Genomic DNA, 25,298 nt, shown 5'->3' on the forward strand with positions numbered 1-25,298 from the left:
GTTACGTAAATTATTTCCATAATTACCAAATGAAGAATTTACATGACTTAAAATACACCCATTTCTCAACCGTGGTAGAAACTTTAATCCCGATACTGTAGCAGAAGTGCTCAGCTGCAGCCTGTGGCTCTTACCTAAGAGATGACTCCGCACACAGACAGCCCCACCGGCGCTCAGTGCAGGGCTCTCCAATTTTTGCGTGGGCAGCAGCTGCAGACCCCCCGGCGGCGCTGCATGGGCCACACGCCACGGGTGGAGTCCAACGTCACTGCGTGATTCATTGTGTAATAGATCTAACATATGACTGAGGCCACTGGTGACGCAGCGCGTAGTGGGTGCACGTGGATGCATATTCACCCCCTGAGCATGGCGGAGCACCCCCTGCGAAAAGGCACCACTGAGACAGCTGGTGGCGCCTGCAGGTGGTCACCACTCACCAACCCCCACCTTGTCACCGACACTGCCAGTGGCATCTGCGGGCAGTCCACGATAGCTGCTGGTCACTGCTGGTGGTGTCTGCAGGTGGTTGTTGCCAGCCAGTCAGCACCTGCCACCCCCCACCCCTGCCCACCCAACAGCACTTGCAGCTGCCTGTAGGAGCTCCCTGCTTGATGCCACCACTGCCTGCAGGAGCTTGCTGTGCCCCCGCAGCCTCTGGGGCACATGGCATTCATGACTGAGGCCTTTGTTCTGACAACAGGCCTGTTGTACACGCAGAAACTCCACCAGCCCCATGACAGTCCTGGAAGCAGCCCAGAGGATCCGGCTCTCAATGCCTGCTTCCTAATGATGCGCAAGATGGCATGCGGGGATGGGGAACCCACAAGAGACTGGTTCCTAGTTGTGGCAGCACAGCCCTGGCACCTTCCCTGCCATCTGCCCCGGGGACATGTGCACCTACTGCTGACAATGAGCCGGACTAGGGCTCTGCAGACCCTGGTGCATTTCCTTGCAGCTGCCCACCACAGCCAGTCTACGCTCTGAGCAGGCCCCTGCTGCCTGCCACAGAGCCCAGGCTGCTTGCAGCAGGCAGCGGGAAGGCTGCAAGCAACTGCACTAGGGTCCACGGAGCTCCAGCCTGACACATTGGTGGCAGTGGGTGCACCTGCACCTTGAAGTGGATGGCAGGGATCAGGGCTCTCACAGCTCCCCCACCATCTGCCCCGAGGTGCAGATGCAAAGCAAAATGCCTTCGCATGCCATGCTCTGACACCATGCCTGGGGTCGCCTACCCTGTACTAGAGCAGTTCTGTCACAAGGAACTCAGCAAGGCCGCAAAAGAGCAGATAGTTTCAACACTACAGGTTTCTGCATGAAATCTCTGTAGCGCGGCTCCTTCAGTGCCACCTGTGAGCTGCTCTGCGGCTGCTACACATTGTCACGGCTGCCGTGCTGGGCAGCCCAGAGGCGGCGGTGGCGGCAGAGTCTCACTTCAGCCTAGTGTGGCATGGGCTTCCGGCAACCACACTGCAGCCTAGTGTGGTGTGGGCTCCAGGCATCTGCACCAAAAACTGCGCCATGGCAGTAAGGGGGAGGGACCACTTTCCCCCATGCTGAGCAGCAGTTTCTGACCAGCTGCGCGCACAGCCCCACAGGCGAGCCTGAAGCTGGTGCTGGGGCTCAGGTTCAGCTGCAGCAGCACAGGACAAACTGCTGCTGTGTGGGGAAAAAGGACCCCTCCCCCTCCCACCGCCAGCGCTTCCTGGTGCAGCCACTTGGAGCCCACATGGGGCTGCCCTGTGTCTGCTCTGCGCTGCCACCGCTCCCCCGTGGGACAGCCCAAAAGTGGTGGTGACACGGTGTAGACATGGTGGAAAACTAGGATGGCCCAAAGTGGACTCCAAGCGGCTGCACCAGGAAGTACTGGCAGCAGGAGGGGGAGGCACCACTTCCCCTCCCATGCTGAGCAGCGGTTTGTTCTGCGCTGCCCTTGCTCAGCCCAGACAGGCGAGCGCGGGACACACGGGGTTGGGGCTGTGTGTGCTGGTCCCCACCTGTACCGTGGGGCTGGGGTGGGGGGGAAACTGGGGGCGAGCGGGAGCACAGGTCTTCCTGCTGCTGGGCACAGGCTGCACCTGGAGCCAAGCCAGCTGCTCTCTCTCCCTGCTGCTGCAGCCCAGCCTGGCTCCATAGACCCCTGCGCGCCTGCCACCCTGCTCTGGGCCCCACGCTCCTGCATGCCCACTCACTCCCCCCCACCCCGTTTTCTCCACTTCCCTGCCCACCACTCCTGAACCACGTGGCTCCTGGCTGCATGGCCACAACAGCAGGATTCAGCAGAAGCCAGCCCGGCCCTGAGGACTGGGGCCATGGCTGACTGGTGCCTCGAGTCAGTGATCAGGGGGGAGGTCCCCCGGCAACTGATCCCACTGGGGGGGGGGTCCCCTAGTGGCTGATCCCACTCACCAAAAAGCAGCCACACCGCTTCCGGAAATCCCATGGCCACTTCCAGAAATGGTGCAGCCACTTTTGCTGCCAGCCCCACTCCCCAGCCGGCACTCGCAGAGGGAGTGCTGGTGCTCCCACTGGCTGAACAGGGAGTGCAGCCTGCTGGGGTGCACCCCCTACACGTCATCCCTGACTGGGGTAATTGCCCGTGGTCATTCCCTGCCTCACCATCCCCTTCCCCCTTCTTACTGAATTTCCCGCTCTGGCAGGAACAAACAGCCCCATGGTCCCAGGCCAGAAGGCTCTGCTAGGCAGGGGCTTCCAGCTGTGGGGGGCAGGCCTTCTTGTTGCAGGGTCCTGCCATGGCTTCTCCTGGGTCCTACTGCTGCTAGCTCCTGTCATCTTTGACAGGCAGACAGGGGCAGATAAATATTTTCTAGATTTTTTAGGGGCCCCGTGGGCTGGATAGAATGGCTGATGGCCTGAATCTGGCCTATGATCCACATTTTGCTCACCCCTGGACTAGATAATCTCTGGAGGCCCCTTCCAGCCCTACTTCTCTATGAGTTCTGTAGTGTCACTGGGGTGTTCCAAGTTCCTTTGGACAAAGAGGTGGAGGTTTTCAAAACCTGGCTAGACAAAGATTTGACTGGGATAATCTAGTTGGGGATGGTCCTGTTTTGAGCAGGAGGTTGGACCAGATGACCTCCTGAGGTCCCTTCTAACCCTAACTTTCTATGATTCTATATGTATTTTTTTGGTTTTCCCCCAACCCTCCTCTGTGAAATAATATGCATATAAATAAAAAATAGTCCTTCTTGGCTTACACCAATTTCTTCTCCTTCCATCCCCTAAGATCTCCTGCTGTGGAAGAGAAACTGTCATATTCAGAATGCAGCCAGCTAAACAGATAAGTAGGGTAGGATGCTGGTAGCAGACTGCCTCCCTAACTGCTGTTACATGGCAATCAGCAGGTTGTTGGTTCTAACAAGCTCAAAGTGCTTCCATTAAGCTACATCCTACACATACTATTTTGCACTTACATAATGACTTTCATTAGAGAATATCAAAGTGCTTTAAAAAGGCAAGATTTCTTAACTTCAGCATTTGCACTGATTTGCCATGCAGTACTACAGAAGGAAATCAAAATCTCTTTTTCTTTCCTCACATTCCTAGCATGGTTAGGGCAGGGAGGGAGGTGGAATCAAGCACAACCATATTTATTCTGCCAATCAGTCTCACTGAACTAGGCCTTGCTAGAATACTTGCCTTGGAATGAATCACTTATAAATCAAATTCAACAATAAATAATTCATCTGTACGAATATGTATGCTGTTTTTTGCTTCATTGATTTGAACTACATACATATGTAGGGAGCTTGCGTGTAGAAGAAATGCCTTTTCTCTGGAAGGACTGTTTTTGTTAGCCAGCAAAAAGCATTAGGTAAAAATGGCCAATATTTTAAGTAGGGCACATTGAGACATCAGACTTCTCAAAACACTTATCTATTCTTTCTTACCACTTCATTGTCATATATGCATTGCATGTTTATTTTACATTATAAAAAAGAATAATCAAACACGATCAACTTACTGTATTGAGATATTTGTATTTTAGCCTTGATGATGACCTATATATTCGTAGGCATAAGATAACAGCTGAGAAACAAATAGTATCCTATTAGTGAATCTTAGAGTTCAGTGAAGACAAAATTGTGTGTGTTGGGGAGGTGGGGGGTTGCTGTTTGAAGTAGCTAACATCTATTGAGGCTAATTTAGACACTACAACTGAAAAATTAGACTGTGGAAATAAAACTCGAGACTATAAAAAACATCTGTAACCTGCAACAAATAGGGAGCAAAGAGACTGGCCTTCACAACCGTCAAGTAGGTTAAATTAGTAAACAAATTCAAAATTTCCAGTATAGAAACATTTCCCCCCCATGAACAGAAATATTGTAGATCAGCAGTATTATTGCAGGAAGATAAATCCAACTAGACAACATACTGAAAATCAGATGTGCCCATTTAAAAGAGAAAAAAAAGCTCTCATTACTAAGACAAAAAGACAACCAAGCCTACCTCACTTAAAAATAATCAGAGAAGAATTGAACTATCCAAAATCTAGCCAGCAGTCAAATAACTAAGTTTTATTTTTAAAACATTGACGTGTCAACTTTTATAGTGCAGTTCTCTATCCACTTGATTCAGAGGCTAGGTACAGACATTCGAAAAGCCCGAGGCGAATTCTAACTTACACAGGTTTCTCTAAGCGGACTACATTAGTTCAGAACCAGACAGAAAGCAAGTTCACCCTTTCATGGAGGGTGGCAGCCACAAAGGCTGCCTGCACTGACCAAGGAAGCCTCCCAGCGTGGCAGAGCCTGCCAGGAGCACACTATCTCCCTGCCCCCACTGCAGGTGTCAGCTGCAGGCAGCCACCAGAGGGAGGCTTACTTGCCGCCCCCCCCCCCCCGGCTCGTGGCAGCATAGGAGTCCCTGGGCTTTGTTTGGCATGGGGGCACAGGGATCCACCCGAGGCAGAAGAGAGGCAGAGGGGGGCAGAAGCGGGGACTCGGGAGCTGCTGGGGGGAGGCAGTGCCAGCGGTGCACCCTGCATTCCTGGTCCAGCTTAGTAGGGCACAGAAAGCTTTAAAATTTGAAGTTTGTTTGCCTACTTATTATGTATAAATACAATAGTGAGATCTTAAGTCACATGTAAGATGTTATACAGCACAACAAAGTCATAGGCAGGGATCCTGGTTTTCTCTGTTAAAAAATCCAAAATTCTCCAATTAAAACACCCAAAATCCAAGTTTTTCTGCAATTAAAATGAAACACTACTATATATATATTTTATGTACAGGCAACCCCCACTTAGCATTCTTAATTGGTTCCTGAAAAACCAAGCGTTAAGTGAAATGAGCATTAAGCGAAACAAAGTATTTGACGACTCAAGATGGCGACTGCAATTGTTTTTAATGACCCAAGATGGTGACCGCAAGTGTTATAACAAAGTCACTGGGTGCTAAGTGAAATTAGGTATCAATTTAAAATGAGTGTTATAGCGAAACAGCACTAAGCGAAACAGTGTTAAGCAGGGGTTGCCTGTATACAGGTATCTGTTGAACACAATGTTTTATGGATATATTTACCATTTTAAAGCAATTCAGAAGCCTACCAGTGCCTCAATCATTATAATACAATAAATTCTGAATACTTATACATTTTAGCATTTAATTTTGGCTTTTTATCATGGAAAACTCAGAACTCTCCACACCCCTTCACTCACCAGGATGTAGGTCGAGTTGCAGCTGTCCCCACTGCTTTGTGGTGTTGAGCTGCCTTGATATGCGAGTGCCCTGCCCCTGCCATTGCCCCTTACTCCCAACCCACAGCCCCCAACCCTGTCAGTACCTGTCACTCCCAACCCACATTTCCCCATGCCCCACAGCCCTCCTGGTGCACCTTCCCACCCCTCCAGACCCTAGCCCCTCAGTGTGGGGAAGGTGGTGGGTGTGGACATCAACAATGCCATAGGCAATGCATTGGGGAGGGGGGAGGGAGAGAGAGCATGTGCCCTCCCAGATCTCTACACCCACAGGAGGAATTGGAGCTGCAGCCTCGCTGGATCAGCACCTAGCAGCTGCCACCTCCGTGGCCCAGTGGCTGGGACCCAGTGCAGAAGGGAGTGCTGCACTGCCATGGCCACCAAGGTGAGGTGCTCCTACCAGCCTGGCAGCAGCAGAGGGGACAACTCTGCTGTCAGAAGTCCTGCACCAGCTGTGCTGCCATTGCTGCCAAGGTGAGGCACTATGGTGGTGTGGGGCTGTGCCCCCAGCTGCTCCCCGACAGGCAAGTTGTGCCTCACCTTGATAGTCATGGGGGTGTGGCGTTTCCGGTAGTGGCAGCACTGAGCCTCCCTGCCCCATCCTCCTGTGTTGGGTTCTGCCTGCTGGGCTGTGAAGGTGGCCCCTGCTCAGTGTTGGTCTGGCCAGGCTGCAGCCCCATGCCCTGATGTGGGTGCAGAAATCTGTGGGGGCATGTGCTCCCCATGCTCCCTCAACATGTCACATATGCGCCCCCTAGACTCACCTGCAGGAAGCTTCAGGAGCTGCTTTCCACCATGCTGCCCGGCGGCATTGCTGGCCACATGCATGTGTGCATGCGCACATGCATGTGGTGTCCCCTGCCTCCGATTGCCCTCCTCCTGCTTCCCCCAGCCCCAAGCAGTCCCTTTCAAACTGGAACTCTTTAAGCCTGCAAGGGAAAATTGATAGTATCCCAGGTTTTCCTCCTTTAAAGAAAATCACAGATTTTTCCCTTTAAAAGAGAGAAACCATGCTTTTCCGCAGGAAACTGAAAACCCAGATCCCTGGTCATAAGACAAAGAAAAATGTCTTATGAACAGCATATTCAACTACTTGTATACTACTTGTGCTATTTTACCTTAAGGTACACACTTTGAAAATAAAAGACTAGAAAACATCTAAAAGGATATCATTAGCCACAACCTGGAATCCTCAATATTCTAGAATAATTTTTGCAAATATAAGAATATAAAGAAGTGCTATGCTAGATGAGACCAATATCCATCTAGTGGGTCCCCACCTGGTTTTTGTAGTCTGGGACTTGATGAATAGCAGTTCCCTATTTACTTTATTCACACCCTTCATGATTTTGTAGACATTCGTACATATATCACCGATTCACTTAAACAGTACATGTAATATTTAGTTATCTGAAATGATGTATAGTCATATGAAATGCACTACAATGTACAATGTTCATAAAATACTGTATGTGTCTTCCTTCCAGAAAAAAATGGAAATCTACACAAGCAGCATAAAGTTTTCTGTGCAGTTGGGAAATTTCCCAGGGAATGGTCCAAAACTGGAATGAACTCTCCCATCTTCCCTCCAAAGTGAAAAGCAAATTCCTTTGACCTTGGCTTCTCTAACAGAGAATATTACAAAACACCAACCCCCCATAAAACCCCAAACCATATTAAATAAAATCTCTATCAGATGATGATACCCCACTGCACATATTTCTCCACTTCAGGAGAGGATTACAGTACAAAGTGTGCCAGATTTTAGCTACATTTTAGCTCCATTACGTAACCCCTGGAAACGATTCATGTAGACAATTGTGTTATGAAAACCCAACATGTATACAGAACAGAATACTAAGTAACTAGCCAAACATCTGACCTTTCACAAATCTGGACGGAGTCAGTGTTTACAGCAAGCTGGTGATCTTCGATAATGTTCCTTTTTCTAGAGTGGAGAGCTTGCACTCAAGCTACACAACACCTCACAGAAATAGCTAGTGTTTTTGTAAGCTGGTATAAACAGGATTAAAGTGAATTGAAAGAGCAGATACCTGCAATTCCCCCCCCCCCAAAACCCTGCACCCCCAACCCCCGCAAAAAAGCAGATTCTCCAGAAAAGGCTGTTTCACTGACCTGTAATGAATATTAGATTTCAAAGGTTTGAGTGCCATGGGAACATGGAAATCAGTTACCAATCACTTATTACAGGTAATGCATCACTAAGATTGACTATTCCAGCTGTCAGCGGTAATGGTTTTTAAACACATTCTCACTGTGTGATTAAGTTTGAGATGGGGAAAAGACTCCTCTGCACATTATAGACGCTTGTTTCATCTCTACTGTTTTAATTTTCCTTCTTCTCTACTGTTTTAAATATTTTTTTTATAATCGAAAATCCCAACCTTAGCCAAGGTATTTCTCCTGTGAATATATAATTTTTAAAAGAGTGAATTGAAGGTTTTATTCAATTTACTATTTAAAAAAAATGCTTAAAACAAACTTCACAAAATATAGGGAAAGTGGTGCATTTGGGATGAACATTTTAATCAAGAGATCTTGGCAGCACAGGCTCTATATCTGATGAAGTGTCAAGACACTGTAAATTCTCTCCATTACCGCATGTTCTCTTTAAGTTTAAAGTTGCTTCGTAATATCCAGAGCAGTCAGCTTTTTATACATTTAACATAAAAAAAATCCACAGCTACCTGAAATTGTCTATTTCAGGGTCTTGTTAGTTTTGACTTTTGCTAGAATTAAGTTAATGTTACACAACTTCGGAAGTGTCCCTTGGTCCCATGATATTCTTAAATAATCCTATCTTCTCAACGTTCACATTTTTGAAAGTATGCATACATCAGAACTGGAGGGGGAAGGGTGGGGGTTAGAAATTACCAATGATCTTAATGCAAAACTAAGAAAATTTCTGACGTATTGCATTTCACAGTACTTCCAGTTGGCTAGCTTCATGGCACCTGCACAATAGACTTCAGACTGAAGCAGGGCGGGCAATTATTTCAGGTGGAGGGCCGCTTACTGAGTTTTGGCAAGCCATCGAGGGCCGCATGACAGGCAGCCAGGGGTAGATAAATGTTAATTTTCTAAATGTTTAGGGGCCCTGTGGGCCGCATAGAATGGCCTGATGGGCCGCATCTGGCCCACGGGCCACATTTCAGCCACCTCTGGACTGAAGTATAGCTGCAATGTTAATAAGTACCTAACTGCAACAACTTTTAGGAAATTAAATAGTCCTTCAACAGTTACCTTCTATATTGTTACCCTGACAGTCTAGTAATTTAAATCTCTGAATTTCAAAATAGATTCCTACTCATGGGTAGGAATCTATTGTGAAATTCAGAGATTTAAGTATATACACACACAGAAAGATTTTTTTTAAACTAAACTAAAAATGTAAATCAGTACACTGTCCTTAGAAGGCCATTTATTTTTAAAAATGATTACTTGAATAGTACTGAGAGGACAAGAGCAGGAATTATTATAATTCCTGATTTCTAAGTTCGACTTTTTCAGTATTCAACTCAGGTTTAAGGACACTGAAATCTCTTTTCACAAATAGCTTTATCCAACTCCTATTTAAATAATTAAAAGAGAATAATCAAACCTGAATCATCAACTAAGCAGACTAAGTTCTCTCCAATTAGAAGGCAGTATCAGTTCACAATCAATGGTATTTGCCAAGTTATACACTTATATTCATACAGTGCTTACCTTCAGTAATTCATAAAGCTTATAAAATATAATATCAATCAAAGGACTATCAAGCCAGATTCTAGAACTATACAATGATAGCAAAAATAAGTTACTTAGTATCATTTGCTTTCTTTAGGTTATATTTGATAACAGACTTCATTTTTAGTTTGCTTTTTCCAGTGATCTCTAAGATTTTAAGACTGAAATATTAGAATCAAATGTCTTTAAGGTTGCTTCACAATACCCAGAACAGTCAGCTTTTTATATATTTAACATAAAATAATCTAGTTACCTGAAGTTGTGTATTTCACCATCTTTTATCTTTATTTCTTATCCTACCAAAACCACTCACAATTTTAATGTGAGCTGCAGCTTTTGCCTTATTCTTCTTGCCTTTACCAATTTAATATCACAATCCAGAGCACACAACTGATAATCTACTGAGAGAAATAGACGTCAAAGTGTTGTTTGTGAAAATTACTATGTGAATCAGATGAGAAGGCCAATTAAAAATAGAAACCTTTTCCTTTAAATAAATGGCTTGTTAATCACCACAATCATCATATTTTAGAAAAACTAAATATTATTTAGGGGAAACATCTCTGCCAAAGCTGAAACATATCTTTGTGCTACTAAAGTTTAAAAAGAAGCAAAACAAAACCTTATATAACAGTAATTCCTTTAATTTAAAGGCAAACAAACAATTTTCAGTAATATCAGACCAATGTTTTAATTAAATGTTTTTCAATCCTCAAGAATTTACAGAGAATGCTAAATCTTATACTGGCCACTTCCACTGGTCAGAAGGAGGTTCTTCAATTAAAGGCTCCCATGGTTTCCACTGTGCCATCTTTCTTGCTAGATTAAGTTCATTTTCAGCCTGTTAAATAAAGATATAAAAAAGGTCTTTTAACTTGTAAATATCATCTGAGCTATTAATGCAGGTATGTTTGACTTATAACAGGAGAATACTGTATGAATTTACAGGCCACTTGCTGCCAAGTTCTATCACTTATTCACAAGCAGTTCAGTCACTGACCAAAGAGCCACAAAGCAAAAGACAAATGGCTCTATTGTCACATCTGAATACTCCTTCATGTGTTTCCAGAAGAGCTAAAATTTAGAGAATTAGAGTTCTTGACTTAGCTATAGTTACAAAGCATTTTTAGAAAACTGCACATCTACCAGCTCTAAATCATAGCTATTCTTTAATCAGCCCATCTTTTTTGAAGAGTTCTCTGTTGGCAACACAACTGGGTACTATTAGTCCTCCAAAAGTAAAACTTAACAATTTGGTTAGCTGAGCATGAGTGAGAAAATAAACAAACAAACGACATGTATGGAATTGCCTTGATAGATAACCACAAGTACATTATTCCATTCTTTGTACTAAGGTAGTACTTAGGGATCTTGCTGTACACGGGAGTACACATATAAAGACTCTTTCTGTTCTACAGAAAGAAAGTCACCAAGAATTGAAGACAAACCTAAAAAGAAAATAAAAGATTTTCTTGCATTCTCGACCCCCCCAGATAAGACATGCATCTTGTTTCGAGAAGGCAGAATGAAGAAAATGTTCTAGTCATGGCTGAATTCTGGCCACCTGGTGCAGGGAAGGAACCTGTCACATCCCTGTCACTTACCCTCCCTTTCCTGCTCAGCCAAAAACTAGAGGTTTAACCTTGTCACTGCCACTGCCAAACTGGCAGCAACTTTTTGCTGAGCAGCTAATTCAACAGCAGCTAGAGCAGAGGCGGGCAATTATTTCAGGTGGAGGGCTGCTTACTAAGTTTTGGCAAGCCATCAAGGACCGCATGCATGACAGGCAGCCAGGGGCAGATAAATATTAATTTTCTAAATTTTTTAAGGGCCCCGCAGGCCGCATGGAATGGCCTGGCGGGCCGCCCCCCCCGAGCTAGACAGTTACACCTCCAGCTTTTGGCTGAGCAGTAAACTCTGCCTCTCCTGCACGCAGCTGGGAGAACACCAGCCCTGAGCAGCTATTCCAACATGGAAATCAGCTTCCTCATTTAAAACCTAAATTCCAATTTTCAGGAAACAATGTATGTGGTATAGGCAAGTAAATGCGGTACACTTCAGTTATAGTACACATGCCAAACAGCATGAACCGGATCTCCTATTGCCAACACACTTTACCCCAAAAGCCAAGAAACAAATCAGTCAATGCTCACTCCAAATCAAAACCTAATTATAATTGTTTCTAAACTATGGATCAGGATCTCATTAAGGAGTTCATGATCACTCTAACAGCTGTGGGTCCAGCTGTGCAGACCCCCCAGTCTACATCACTAAGAATGAAGAGAAAAGACAAGACAGGAGGGAATTGAAGCTCCAAAAGCTGCTCTGATCTTTTTTTTCTGACCACTCCCAACATCATTACAGAAGCATTTCCTTACTGGGAAGCAAAGAATGGCTAATATCTCTATTCAAACCATCCACCTGCCTTTTTCATAATATACATGCTGACTGAAAACACCACAAGCAGGAAATCTGAACCCTACTGAAGTGCCTCGTCTCAGCCCCAATAGTGCACAAGCAACGACATCCTTCTTCTAACCCTAAATGAGATCCATGATGATTACATATGGGATAGGAAACAAAAGGGAAAAATAAAAAAAAAACCCACAAGGGGAGAAGGTGGCAAGCTCTCTCATTAAGGGGAACAGAGATAAGAAAAGTAGGAATAAAAGGATGTAGAGAAACCGGCAAAGAGAGAGAATATAGGTGGAAAGAAATCCTTACAAACAGGAAAGGATAACCTGACCAGAACGAACAAATAAAATACAAAACAAACACAATACTGTGAGATAAGAATATGTGTACCATCCTATCCAAATTAGTTTCTCACTCCTTCTGGGTAGATAACTATAAAAAAAAAGTAATTTTAGAAGCATGCGATAATATTAAAAAAAAAAAAACATTCTCTCTCCAATCTCTCAGTCCTGATCCTCAAGGGAAACTTACAAAACATTTCCCAGAGACGAGCCAATGAACTCCACTAAATCAACCTCCTGGATACTAAAAATCACGGACTAAATATAGACATTTGATTTATGACACATTATAACCTGCCTGACATCTGACTCCTCAAGTACTTCTCCATTATTCATCCCCCTTCTCTCCCCTCCCACCCAGCCTGTCTCTCACCCATTGACTCCTCAATCTACAACTTCACTGACGGCCTGTCTTGTATGCATACCAGCCCAGCCTCTGGCTTCTTTACTTTTCATTCCATCCAGGAAAAGCACACACCAACTGCTGAAACTTCCTTAGCCTGACAAAGGGTTTTTGAACCCAAAAGCTTGCTTAAAAATTGTTTTCCAACTATTTAAGTTGGTCTAATAAAAGATATCAGATTCACCCAAAGAACTTTGTCTGCCTATGTCCTTAGACCAACATGGCTACAACCTACACCCCTATTAAAGAACTTCACATTTTTCTTTGACTTGAACTTTCCCAAATACATGCCATAATGTCACTAAGCCCAAATTGGCTAACCTCAACTTCAGAAGACAAAAAGGGAGTTCTGTAATATTTTGTTGCTAAACCTACAACCAATTAACTTTTAAGATGATATATCAAGTTGCAATCTTAGATTTTTTGTTGCGTTTTTCCTTTAATTAGCTCATTTATTCTGTACAAACAGCAAATAGTAACTACTGCTTGTTCTTGAAAGAGATCCACCATTTCTCTTGATATTTTTTTCCAAGTGGTTCAAAACACATAACCAGCTTTTTAAGACCACCTTTGCAGCAAGCAGTAATTATATGTACTCATGTTATACATATACCTTAAATCAGATAACTATTTCTATATCTGTGTACGCATGGCATTTTTCCAATAATTAAATCAGTATTTTGTCTGCCTCCCCCACACCGACATGTTACTGCTACACGTTATGGCCCTTTAATGCCTGTGAGAATTTACTCTTCCAGTTAAGAGCAAAGATACAATTTGCAATGTTGCCTTTAAAATGTGTTCTATTTTACCTGCAAAATGACTTCTTCTATCTGCCCACCGTTTATTTTGTTTTCCAGTTTTTGTACATCAGGTTCCTGTGAAGTTAAATAAATGCTCCGTGTCACTTTAAAATATGAAAAATAGATGTTACCTCAAAGAAAGGATTTTAAATAGAAGATCAAACACTACTAATTATTTTCTAAATGTAACCACACAACTAAGTTTGCTACACTGCATAGCAACTCAACTGCTGTACTATTCTTTTCTTTCATAAGAATGTCTTATGGCCTCAATTAATATATTAAGAAAAATACCCTACTATCCTCCAAAAGTTGTTCTAGACAAAGCTAATATCATGCTGCTGTATCACACAAAGGTGGTCAAAGCTTTCTGCAGAAATAAGATTAAGCATGCTTCCAACAATGACTTTAAAGTCATTTAGAAGTACAATGACACAAAAATCAGTGAAAAAAGAACAAATGATTGTTTCAAGAACTGCTGAATGGCAAAATTAGGCTAAAATTATGCATTATAGTAAGGCAGAAAACAACAGTAAGGGTATATGCATATTTGGTAAAAATATAGTGGAAATCTATTGCCTTCCTGTAAATCTCGAAACAAAACCACATTTCAAGTTTCTTTAAAACTACTGATTTGCTAAAAGTAGAGACAATTTTTCTTTTAAACATGCCACAAAACATATGAAGAGTTAATAACATAATCAAAAAAGACATGAGACCCTGATTTTCTATCTAAATATCTAAAAGACATTATATAACTGTGTATGTTATATGAAGATAACCTGAGATTTTTTAAATCGTCAATTTCACTGCAACATTTTTGCCTACAAAAAAGTTATGAGCAGTTCTGTACTTACTGTTTTTACCATATTAAGTCGTTCATTTATAATTGCTTCTGTGTATTTTCTATATGCTGCATCTTTGGGGATGTTCTGCAGAACAGCAGTAAGTTTTGTATAGAGTATCCTCAGATGCTGAAATGATACCAAGGCAGGATTAAAATGTGTACACAGTAAATCTGCCCTTCCCAGCAAAGGTTTAGGGCAGCTTACAGAAGAGAACAAAATAACTTATAAAACAAGTGAAGAGAAAAACAAAACAGAAATACTATCATATTTATCTGAATATACGATGACCCTGAATATAACAAGACTCCCAATAATTAGATTCTATACATGGAAAATGTATACATTTGTTATGATTTTTTAGGTATAGAATCTAATTTTTGGAGGTCTTCTTTGATTTTGTCCCCTCCTACTGCTAGAACAGGGAAAGTAAATCTGGGGAAGTCAGGTGGCCCCTTTCCTTCCCTGTAGCCCTTCCTTCCTTACTCTCAGTCCCTGCTCTCCTTGAGCACATAGAAGACGCAAATTTGAAAACACTGGCTTGGAAATAAACATGCCTATAGTAATCTGTATATAGGAAAATTAGCTTGGGTAGCCATAGATTTAGATCATCTGGAATTCATACATTTTACCTTTTTTGAAACTGCTGTAAGTTTTAGCACAGGTAAGCTACAAAAGTGCTGTTAAAAAGCATGTTTATATCCACTTACATATAGTACAAACTATGCATGATAGAGATCCAAAGCCAAAAGTCTCATGATTTATCATATAGTACACTGGGCCTGACCCCAGCAGAGTCAACAGCATTTCAAGCTATGATAACCCTATAGCTTAGCACAGGGGTTTTCAACCTTTTTGGATCAGTGTACCCGGGGGGGGCGGGGGAGAAGAGAAGGGGGATGAACACGAAGTGGCAACAGCCACCGCGTGCAAGCTTCCCGTTTCCCGCATCTGGCCAGGCAGCCAGCGCCTGCACGGCAACACCTGCGCAGCAACACAGGATGGTGTATAGTGGCACTCCGTCCCTAGCCGCCTGCACGTACCCCCTAGAGCCTTCTCAAGTGCTCCTAGGGGTACACATACCCCTGGTTGACAAACCCTGACTTAGCGTGTGTGTGCACTTTAGATGCACCCTGCCACTCCCCCCCACCAAAAGGAGCCACGTGCTAATTAGCCCCCCACACATGACTGGAACCAGGTGTTCTTGTCACAACTTCTGGGATCCTCCAAAAATGTAAATGCAGATGAAACACAGGGCAACATGGTCTGGCTCTACCTTATGGAGGGCAGGGCAACACTAATCATGTGTAAAGGCTGAGAAAGGGGCTGACAGAAGGATTCTAGGTGAATTGTTTGGGGCCCTGTTTGGTGGTGTGAGCTATCCCTTGCCCCCTTACCACAGTCAGCTGGAAATTCTGGTTAGTAAAGCATTCCAGTTATTTAAATGCTGGATAGTAGAGATTTTCCTGTACACACACACACACACACACACACACACCCCCCCCCCATCCAGGAAAAAAGTTTGCTTTGGCTCAGATCATGTGCCTTGGCTTCTTATGGGCTAAGATCAAGTGGGAGCATCTGAATCCCAAGACCTCCGGGCTTGGGCCTGCACAAAGGATGCCTGTCAATGCATTTGGGAGTATCTGAAGTCCCAGGGTGAGAGCCTGGGATGGAGGATGCTTGCTAGTTGTAGCACCAGACATGTGTTTAGAATGATTGAGGTCTGCCTGCTCAGTTGATATGGTTTTTGGAACAACTGAGTTCTGCTCAATCAATATGATTCAAATTGATTTGGGCTGATTTGACCTGGAACACAAAATACATTTAAAAAAAATGCTTGTCCAATATGGCCCATCTGTTTTACAGTCACAATAAATGTTAGCTGCATTTAAATTAAACTTCCCAGTTGGTTTCCATTATTAAGTACGTGCTGTTTTTGGCAGCAAATTAATTATAGACAATGTACTTAATGAGGTTTCCTTGTATGTGAATGCATGAGGAGCCTTTTCCCCCAGGCTGATTGAGGGAAAAAATCCCTGGTCTTATATGTGAACACACACAGCGTTTACAAAATCCTAGTCTATTAGTCCAAACTAAAATATGCAGCATTAAAGTTCCTAATTGAAATTTATAGTGCCTACACCAATAACGTAAGTAAATGCCCTGAGCCTCAGTCCATCTACGATTTGCTTTTAAAAAAATGGAAACGTTTGAAGAACCATAATGTGGGATAATCTGTCAAATAACACTATAAATAGTAAGTTATTGAAGCGGCAGGGCACTGACAATGTCCTGCTTTGTCTTCGACAGGTTAAAGGGTACCCTTGATGTTTTGGACATTATGCCTGGCGGTTGTGTGTGAAAAATATTCCGAAATTTTAAGACCAAGTTAGCTCAGTACTTGTTTAGGATGGCTTAAATCGGGGATTGGCAACCGCTAGCACACGTGCCAGACATTGGCACGCAAAACCATTTTGCTCGGCTAGAGATGTGAAGGTCTGGAAAAAAACAGAAAAAAAATCCTAGAAAAAACCCGTTTTTCCCCCCCTGCTCCCCTCCTCCCCCTGGACTTTTTGGGGTTTTTTCTCAAAAAAGGGAAAAAAATTAAAATTTTTGGAAAAATTAATAAAAACCTCTCATGAAATTCTTTTAGAATGATGAATAAAATGTTTAAGACAAGGTGTTCATACATTGGTATCCTTTACCCCCCCCAATGTTTTCTAATACCTACGTAAATGGAAGACTTACGTAAGACTATCTACAGTATCAGATCATTACAATTCCTGTACACTGAGGATAAGCAGTACAGTACAACTCAAATGCAAGAGCAGGATGCATTTCTGTCCCCAGGGGGCACTGCCACTTTCACAAGAGAAGAAAGAAGGATTCAGTGCCTTCTTTGCCTGTGGACTTCCTCTCATGTTGACTTTTGATCTAGAGGTTGGTAGATCTGCTCCTGTCCTCCTGACTAGGCCTCAAAGGACTGGGAGTAGATACTGGCAGCAGCATCCATTCATTCCTATAAATTAGAAACAAGGAGCTTATTGCTCTGCTTGCTCAAAAGCCTCAGGAGAGGAGACAGAGCAAGTCTAAAGGTTTTGGAGTTGGAAGGAACCTGCTTCCTCCTGGCCCTGTGACCTTGAGATCCACAGAAGTACAGAAGCAGCACAAAGGAGCTGAAAGTAAGTATACTTCTTTATTGAAAGGTAAGAGTTTAAATTCAATTCAATATATTCAACTATATTTTAGCTGCGTTCATATATTTTCATAACCTATGTAATTCCTACTTGAATTCCTATTAACCTGATATTTTGTGACAAATCACCCACCCTTAGTAGTGAGGGAAGTTTTTCACAGTTAACTCTAAGGAGGACTCTGCTCCATCCAGTACTAAAAATTTGTCCATGCTGTAGCTTAGTGTTTATATATGCAAGCTAGCCACTAAATTACATTTTTCTTTTTTCTACCTCAGCAAAATGGTTCAGCCAACTTCTAGCATATGAAAGCATTCCTTGACCATGGCACGCATTTCAAGGAGAAGCAAGAAAGAGCTACTTACATCTATGAAGGATTTTTTACAGTCTGCAGGACACTTCGTAAATACAAGGATGTGATATGCAAATACTATCAAATTAAATATGCATTTCCAAATGCTACTAGAATGACCAAACACATTTGTGTATTTAAGAAGTATCCTGCAGACATAGAGCAATTCTTCATAGATGCAAGTAAGGAGGAGGTAGATTATGATGATGAAAGTGCAAGTAGTTCTTTCCAACATGCTCAATCCAGAAGTCCTCCTACTGCTGCTGCTTCTCACGAGCAGGTCATGAGAGACTACAGGGCTCTGGGGTCTGGGCTCAAGGGGTTGGGGGCCTTGGTAGTCTTTTCTTCTGTGCTCCCTGTTTCAGGCCACAGTCCCAGAAGGGAAGGATGCATCGAGGAAGTGAACCGGCAACTCCGACGCTGGTGCCACCGAGAAGGCTTTGGATTCCTTGACCACAGGAAGCACTTCAGTGAGAAAGGATTCCAGAAAAGGGACGGTATCCACCTCACAAAGAAAGGCAAGTCCCTGTTTACGGCCAGGATGGCCGATCTTCTGGACAGAGCTTTAAACTAAGATTGCTGGGGAACGGGAATACACAAATTCAAACATGTCCATAGACAAATATACAAGTAAGCCCTGTAGATAGGGACAGTGGGAGAGCCCCTTTTACAGGAGCTGAGGGAATAGTTCTCCATCATCAGGACAGGAAGATGAGGGCCTCAGTAGGAGGACTCAGGTGCCTATATGCTAACACCAGGAGCACGGGGAACAAGCAGGAGGAGCTAGCCCTCCTACTCTCCAGTGGGCATTATGATCTAGCAGGGATAATGGAGACTTGGTGGGACTCTTCACATGACTGGAGTGTAGCTATAGAGGGCTACTACACCCTGCATAGAAGGGACCAGGTGGGGAAGAAAGGTGGAGGTGTTGCTCTCTATGTGAAAGAGCAGTATACATCCTTGGAGGCTGATATCAGCTCCAAAAATGGACAGTTTGAAACCATCTGGGATCAAGGTGCACGGGGGGGACGACACATGGCAAGTGAGTCCTAACTGTAGGTGTATACTACAGACCACCAAACCAGGGGGTGGAACTCAATCTGGAGTTCACCCAAGAATTAACTAAGGCCACACATGCACGTGACATGGTCATCATGGGCTATTTTAATTATCCAGACATCTCCTGGGAGAAACACTCAGCCAAGTTGGATCAGTCACAATCCTTCCTGACTCGTGTTGAGGAGCTCTTCCTGACTCAGGAGGTGCATGGGCCAACCAGAGGCGATGCTCTGCTAGACTTGGTCCTGGCCAAAGGAGATGACCTGGTAACTGACTTAAACAGATTTCATAAATGTTAGGGCTGGAAGGGACCTCAAAGATCATCAAGTCTGGCCCCCTGCCCCAGGGGCAGGAAGTCAGCTAGGGTCAAAGGATCCCAGCAAGATAAGCATCCAAGCATTTCTTGAATGAGTCCAGAGTAGTTGCCTGCACCATTTCTGGAGGGAGTCTATTCCAGGTCTTGGGGGCTCGGACAGTAAAGAAAATTTTCTTATGTCCAGCCTAAAATGGTCTTGGAGGAGTTTATGACCGTTGGTACTTGTTTTTCCTTGGGGCACTCTGGTGAACAGATGTTCTCCCAGATTCTGATGCACGCCCCTTATGTACTTATAAGCAGCCACCAGGTCACCCCTGAGCCTGTGCTTTTCCAGGCTGAACAGTCCCATGGCGCTCAGCCTCTCTTCATAGGGCCTATTTTCTTGCCCTCTGATCATGCGCATGGCTCTCCTCTGGACTCTCTCAAGTGTCTCAACATCCTTCTTGAATTGTGGAGCTCAGAATTGGATGCAGTACTCCAGCTGTGGCCTCACCAAGGCTGAGTACAGCGGGAGGATGACATCCTGAGATTTACTTGAGAAGCATTTATAGATGCAAGCCAGAGTTGTGGTTGCTTTACCAGCTGCAACATCGCATTGGTGGCTCATGTTCATCTTGTGGTCAATCACAACCCCCAAGTCTCTTTCAGCAGTGGTGCTAGCAAGCGTAGCACTGCCGAGCCTATAAGCATGCTGCGCGTTTCCCCCACCCCGAGGTGGAGTACCTTGCATTTATCAGTATTGAATGTTATCAGGTTTCTGCCGCCCACTTACTAAGCTTATCCAAGCCAACCTGGATCACCAGTCTGTCCTCAGCTGTGGATACTATGCCCCAAAGTTTAGTGTCATCGGCGAACTTAGCCAATGTGCCTCTGACACCAATGTCCACATCATTGATAAAGATGTTGAAGAGAGCCAGTCCAAGGACAGAGCCTTGGGGGATGCCACTGGTCACAGACCGCCATAATGAGGTGCAGTCACCTACCCTGGAAATCTTCAAGAGGAGACTACAGTCACCTTGCTGGGGTCACCTGACCCCCAGTTATCTTTTCTACTTGGTGCAGGGGACTGGAACCGATGATCTTCCGAGGTCCCTTCTGGCCTGACAATCTATGAATCTTCTTCTTCTTCTATAACATCAGCATCACAAAGGGTTGCCCAATCAACATCCTCAAGTAACCAAATATTGCAACCCACTATATACAAAAGACTCTCAATAGCTTCATTTGTAGACAAGATGACACCTGAAGATCAGGAAAAATTGACCAAGCTTTTGCAAGAGCAATATATTTTTTTCTGGAATGCCATTGTCAATAACTGAAAATGCACACTGGCAGAAAGCTTTTAAATTACTAAGACCATCATACCGCTTGCCCAGCAGACATTCTTTGAGCAAGCCTCTTTTAGAATCAGAATTTGAATGTGTAATGTAATCTGTACAAGGAAAAAATCAACGAAGCACTGTGCCTTGCAGTACTTATAGATGGATGAACAGATGTGCAGGGAGAAGGAATCATAAACTTTGTAATAACAACACCTCACCTAGTTTTTTACAGAAGCATTGGAAAAGGAGAGAACAGGCATACAGCAGAGTATATCAGTAGTAAAATATGTGAAGTCCTATTTGTTTTGCTGACTGACAATGCAAGTAACATGAAAACAGAATGGGAAATCATCATGGATAAATATCCACATATTACTGAATAGGATATGCATCCCATGGGCTAAACTTGCTTCTTAATGACATCATGAAGTTGGACACTGCAAAAGCTCTATAGAAGAGCAAAAGAAGTTATAAAACATGTAAAAGCTACTCATATTGTAGCTGCAGTCTTTAAGAAGAAGCAGGAAGAAAAGAAAGCAAAGAATCAAATAGTGACATTCAAACTCTGTAGTAAAACTAAATGGCGTGGAGTGGTGATCTCATTTGAAAGTTTACTAAAAACCAAAGAAGCTCTTCAAGAAACAGTAATAACTGAGGATCTTAAAGTACCCAGAAGTGTAAGGAACACTGTACTCAGTGAGGATGTCTTCTGGGTTCAGCTGCAGAACTCCCTGAAGATTCTAAAGCCAATTTCTTCAGCAATCACCACATCTGAATCAAGTGCTTTTGTCAGACATTCCTTACCAAATGACCTAGATAAAATCAACTGTTTTTGAGAATCTAAGCGTATCTCTGCTTACAAGTACAGAAGAAAGAAAAGTGAAAGACTATTAACAGATGGAAAGAATTTTGTTACCAATCAATTCATACCACTGCAAATCTCTTGGAACCAAGATTCAAAGGCAAAAATGTTACTGATGATAGCATTGCTACTGCATTTGACTGGATTACAAAACAAGCAACACACTTAGGACTCGATGTTGGAAAGGTACTTTCAAATGTTCCAGAATACAGAATATCTTCAGGTATTTGGTCCAGGAATGCAGTATGGGACTCTGCCAAGCATATCCCTCCTGGCAAGGCCTTTGCACGACACAGCCTCTAGCTCCTCTTGCTTCTTGCCTGCTTCAGATTCCTCCATCTTCTGCAGCATGTGAAAGAAACTGGTCTATGTTTGGAAATACTCACACCAAATCAAGAAATAAACTAACATGTGAAAGAGTAGAGAAACTTTGTCTCAATCCAGACAAACATTCAGAAGTCCATGAAGATGATAAAAAATGAAGGATCAGAAGAAGCAGAAACTGCTAATAGTGATAGCTCAGGAAATGAGACTGATTAGACAAAGTTTTACACAGCAAAATGTGTATTCAATGAGTCTTTTTCCCCCCCTTTTTTTCTCAGCTCTTTTTCTAAAAATGAGTGCTTTCTGAATCTGCTTGACACTATGGAAGAGACTAAGTCCAGAATACATAATAACTTTCTTTTACTATAATGTTGATAGTTTTTTCTATTTTCAACTTCTCATAAACTGGCAAAAACTAAGAGATGCTAGGTTCCTTAGAGTTCAGCAACTTGTAGAGCTCCATTTGTAACAAAAATTAAAAACACTTTAAAGTAAATTCAATTAGTAAATTTGTAAGTATTGTCTGAATAAACTATACTTTTAAATTTAATAAATATACCAAACATGATAATTTTATGAGCAAACCAAGTTATACATAATACATTTTATGTTCTTTAAGTAGCAAAGTGAATTCAGATCTGTAAAGGGTGATAAGAAAATAAGTATTGCATATATTTCAATTTTCCCCCAAATTTGTTTTTTTCTGGAACCCCCCCAGAAAAAAACGTCTTTTTTCCCCATGGCTTCAAAATTTCTGGAAATTTTACATCTCTATGCTTAGTATGCCACAGACAATCCAGGGTCTGGGCAGGTGCTGCTGGCCACAGGGCCCAGGCCACTTGCAGCAGGTGGCAGGAAGGTGCACTCCCTGATGCAAGCAGCCTGGGCTCTGTGGCAAGGACCAACTGCGCAGAGCTCTGGGTGAATCTGGCAGGTAGCCGAGAGCTTGCAAACAGCTGCAATGGGGTCTGTAGCCCCAGCACCAGTTTCACACATGCCTAAGGGCACATGGCAAGGAAGAGGCCGGACCAGTGCAAACTTGGCCCTTCCTCTGCAGTCCACTAGGAGATGCACGTACAGTTGCCACCAGCAATGAGTTGGGCCAGGGCTCAGCCGACCTTGGTACAGCTGTTTACAGCCTCCCTGCCACCTGCTGCAAGCAGCCCAGGTTCCGTGGAGAGCAACAGGGGCCTGCCCAGAACCCAGACCAGCTGTGGCAGGCAGCTGGGAGGCAGTAAGCCACTGCACTGAGGTCTGCAGAACCCCTGCCTGGCTCACTGCTAGCAGGGGAAGGGCGGGGGTTGCGCTGCCCCTGCCCCTTCCCAGCTGTGCGCACAGAGGCGCGTATGCAGCTGCTGCCAGCCATGGAATGGGACCAGGGCTCTGGACCCTGGTGCAACTGTTTGCAGTCCGTCTGCTGCCTCCTGCAAGCCTGAGCTCCATGACCAGCGGCAGCTGCACATGCACCTTGGGACACGTGGCAGGGAAAGGTCCTGGGCAGCGCAACCCCAGCCCCTACCCACCATCTGCCTGGAAGTGTCCATTCACTTGCCTCCAGCAGCAAGGATCAGACCCCTCACAGCTTCTCCCCCTCCCTGCCCCAGCATGCCAAGCAAAGGTATGGGCTGAGGTTGGGGTGTTTTTGGCACTCCAGCCAAAAACGTTGCTGACCCCTGGTTTAGATAGTGATGATCCTGCCTTGAGCAGTGGGCTGGACTAAATGACCTCCTTACTTCCCTTTTCCAGCCCCACTTTTCTATAATTCAATGACTACTTAATGGTATCTGGTATTCATTATCAGGAACAGACTGTCATGTGTTCTTTAAGGGTGGATGGGACCATTAGATCTTCTAATTTAACCTCCTATATATCAGAGGAGTAAGATTTCACCCGTTTGTCCCTGTGCGAAGTCCACTAACTTGTTTTATTTGGCTAAAAGTTTCATAGAAAGATATCCAGTCTTGTTTTGAAAGCATCAAGAGATCCACTCTCTCTCTTGGCAAATCTCTTGCTCATATTCTTAATTACTTTTCTCACATATAAAAATGTAAATGTATCCTCAGAGACTAAGTGGCACAAACTTAAAAAGTCAAGGAACCAAATGTCTGGCTGTAGTTCTGCTCTCCTCATTAGAAGAGATTCTCATTACTAGAGACAGCATAACTACACTGAAATTCACTAACTTAAAAGGTTGTAGATTTTGACTAATACCTTTATTGTTGACTTTTTTAAAATTAGGTTTAAGGAAAATTTACAAAAAAGTCAAGTTTAAATTGAGTAGTGGAAGAAAACAGCTATTTTTAAATGGAAATCTTGAGTGGGCAACTGAAGAGAACAACCAGAGATAGAAGTAAAATAATGCAGTCAGAGAAAATGAAGGCTGGAGCAACAGCAGCAATGGCATCCAGATGGGGTATGGCCAAGCACTTAGCTGTGGTGCTAATTAGTGTATGGCAGAGCCTCAAACTGTTGAAAACTTACAGGTATTGTGACAGCCCTGTAGACTATAGCCTTTAATCTATAACCAAATTAAGTTTATAATGACCAGAACTCTTCCCAACCAATAAATACTACATTTTCCCAAATCCAAGATTAATTCAATGTAAGACAAACTCCGGATAATTAGATTTAAATTCATCCCACTTCACTTCTGTACCAGGGAAAAAAGCAGCAGAGCAGGTAAGAGACCTGCCCCCCAGCCATCACCCAGCCACTGCTTGCCCCTATTCTAATGCCTGCCCCCTACTGCCTCTCCCCCACACCACTTACCCCTGTCCTCCCAACCTTCCCGTGCCTGCCTGCATGCAGTACATACCAGACCAGCTCTGCATGTCACATGTAGCAGCGAGGCCATGGCCACCACATGATGCATGTGACACATGGGCTTGGTCCTAGCCCACAGGCCCATCTTTGACAGCTCCGATCTAGACTGTATTTCCATAATTTATTAATGAGAATGTGAAGTCTCACTGTCATAAGTCAAATATTAGAGCTTTACTAGTATTAAAATGCCACTACATTTATTGTTTGAGCTTGGAAAATTATGAGCGCTGGGAGAATAAGTGTAACAAGAGACTAAAGCTAAATAAATACGTTACGTTCCATTCTTTCACTCATTTTAGGGCTCTGCAGGGAAGAAAAATCTTACCGCCACCAGCAGTCCTCGATTTAGGACTGTTTCAGTCATGACAGACTTCACTTACGAACTCTGTAGATTACAACAGTGTTTCAAGGTTCTGATGGGGTTTCGCCTTTATGACACTGGACACAGCTGCCTACAGCTGGTAAGTCTGCTGTGGCAGGACTGGGGGGGGGGGGGGGCAGAGGGCTGTTTGTCAGGAGTGAGGAGTATCAAGGGTGGGGGACTACATGCTGGGAGTGAGGGGCACCAGCATGGCTGGGAAGGGGGGCCGTACTGTGGGTCGGGAGTGAAGGGTAGGGACAGGGTATGTCATTGCTTCCCCCTCAATCATGTACCCTCTTCCCCCCTCAGGTGTTCACTTTTTTTAAACTAAAGCCCTGCAGCCCCAGGAGGCGGAGGGGCTGCGCCACGACTCCCTCCCCGACCCCCGCTCATTCGCGCGCAGACC

The 25,298-nt window shown here is 44.0% G+C and overlaps 1 protein-coding gene across 2 annotated transcripts in view; it reads right to left on the reverse strand.

The window, feature by feature from the left end:
- Positions 1-10,097: 10,097 nt before the first annotated feature.
- The window catches only part of NDUFA5 (NADH:ubiquinone oxidoreductase subunit A5), a 15,565-nt gene continuing 364 nt past the window's right edge, over positions 10,098-25,298 (reverse strand). The window contains exons 1-4 of one of the 2 annotated variants that reach the window (XM_025205172.1): positions 24,857-24,910; positions 14,289-14,405; positions 13,441-13,506; positions 10,098-10,310 (exon numbers count right to left, since the gene is read on the reverse strand). In XM_025205172.1, the coding sequence (XP_025060957.1) occupies positions 10,209-10,310; positions 13,441-13,506; positions 14,289-14,405; positions 24,857-24,895 (324 nt within the window). In that variant the 5' untranslated portion in view covers positions 24,896-24,910 and the 3' untranslated portion in view covers positions 10,098-10,208. Of the gene's footprint in view, positions 10,311-13,440; positions 13,507-14,288; positions 14,406-24,856; positions 24,911-25,298 lie in introns of those variants that run through there. The other variant, XM_006024518.3, reaches the window with a different exon arrangement.

Source organism: Alligator sinensis, unplaced genomic scaffold, assembly GCF_000455745.1.
Source record: "Alligator sinensis unplaced genomic scaffold, ASM45574v1 scaffold574_1, whole genome shotgun sequence".
Classification (NCBI taxonomy): Eukaryota; Metazoa; Chordata; order Crocodylia; family Alligatoridae; genus Alligator; species Alligator sinensis.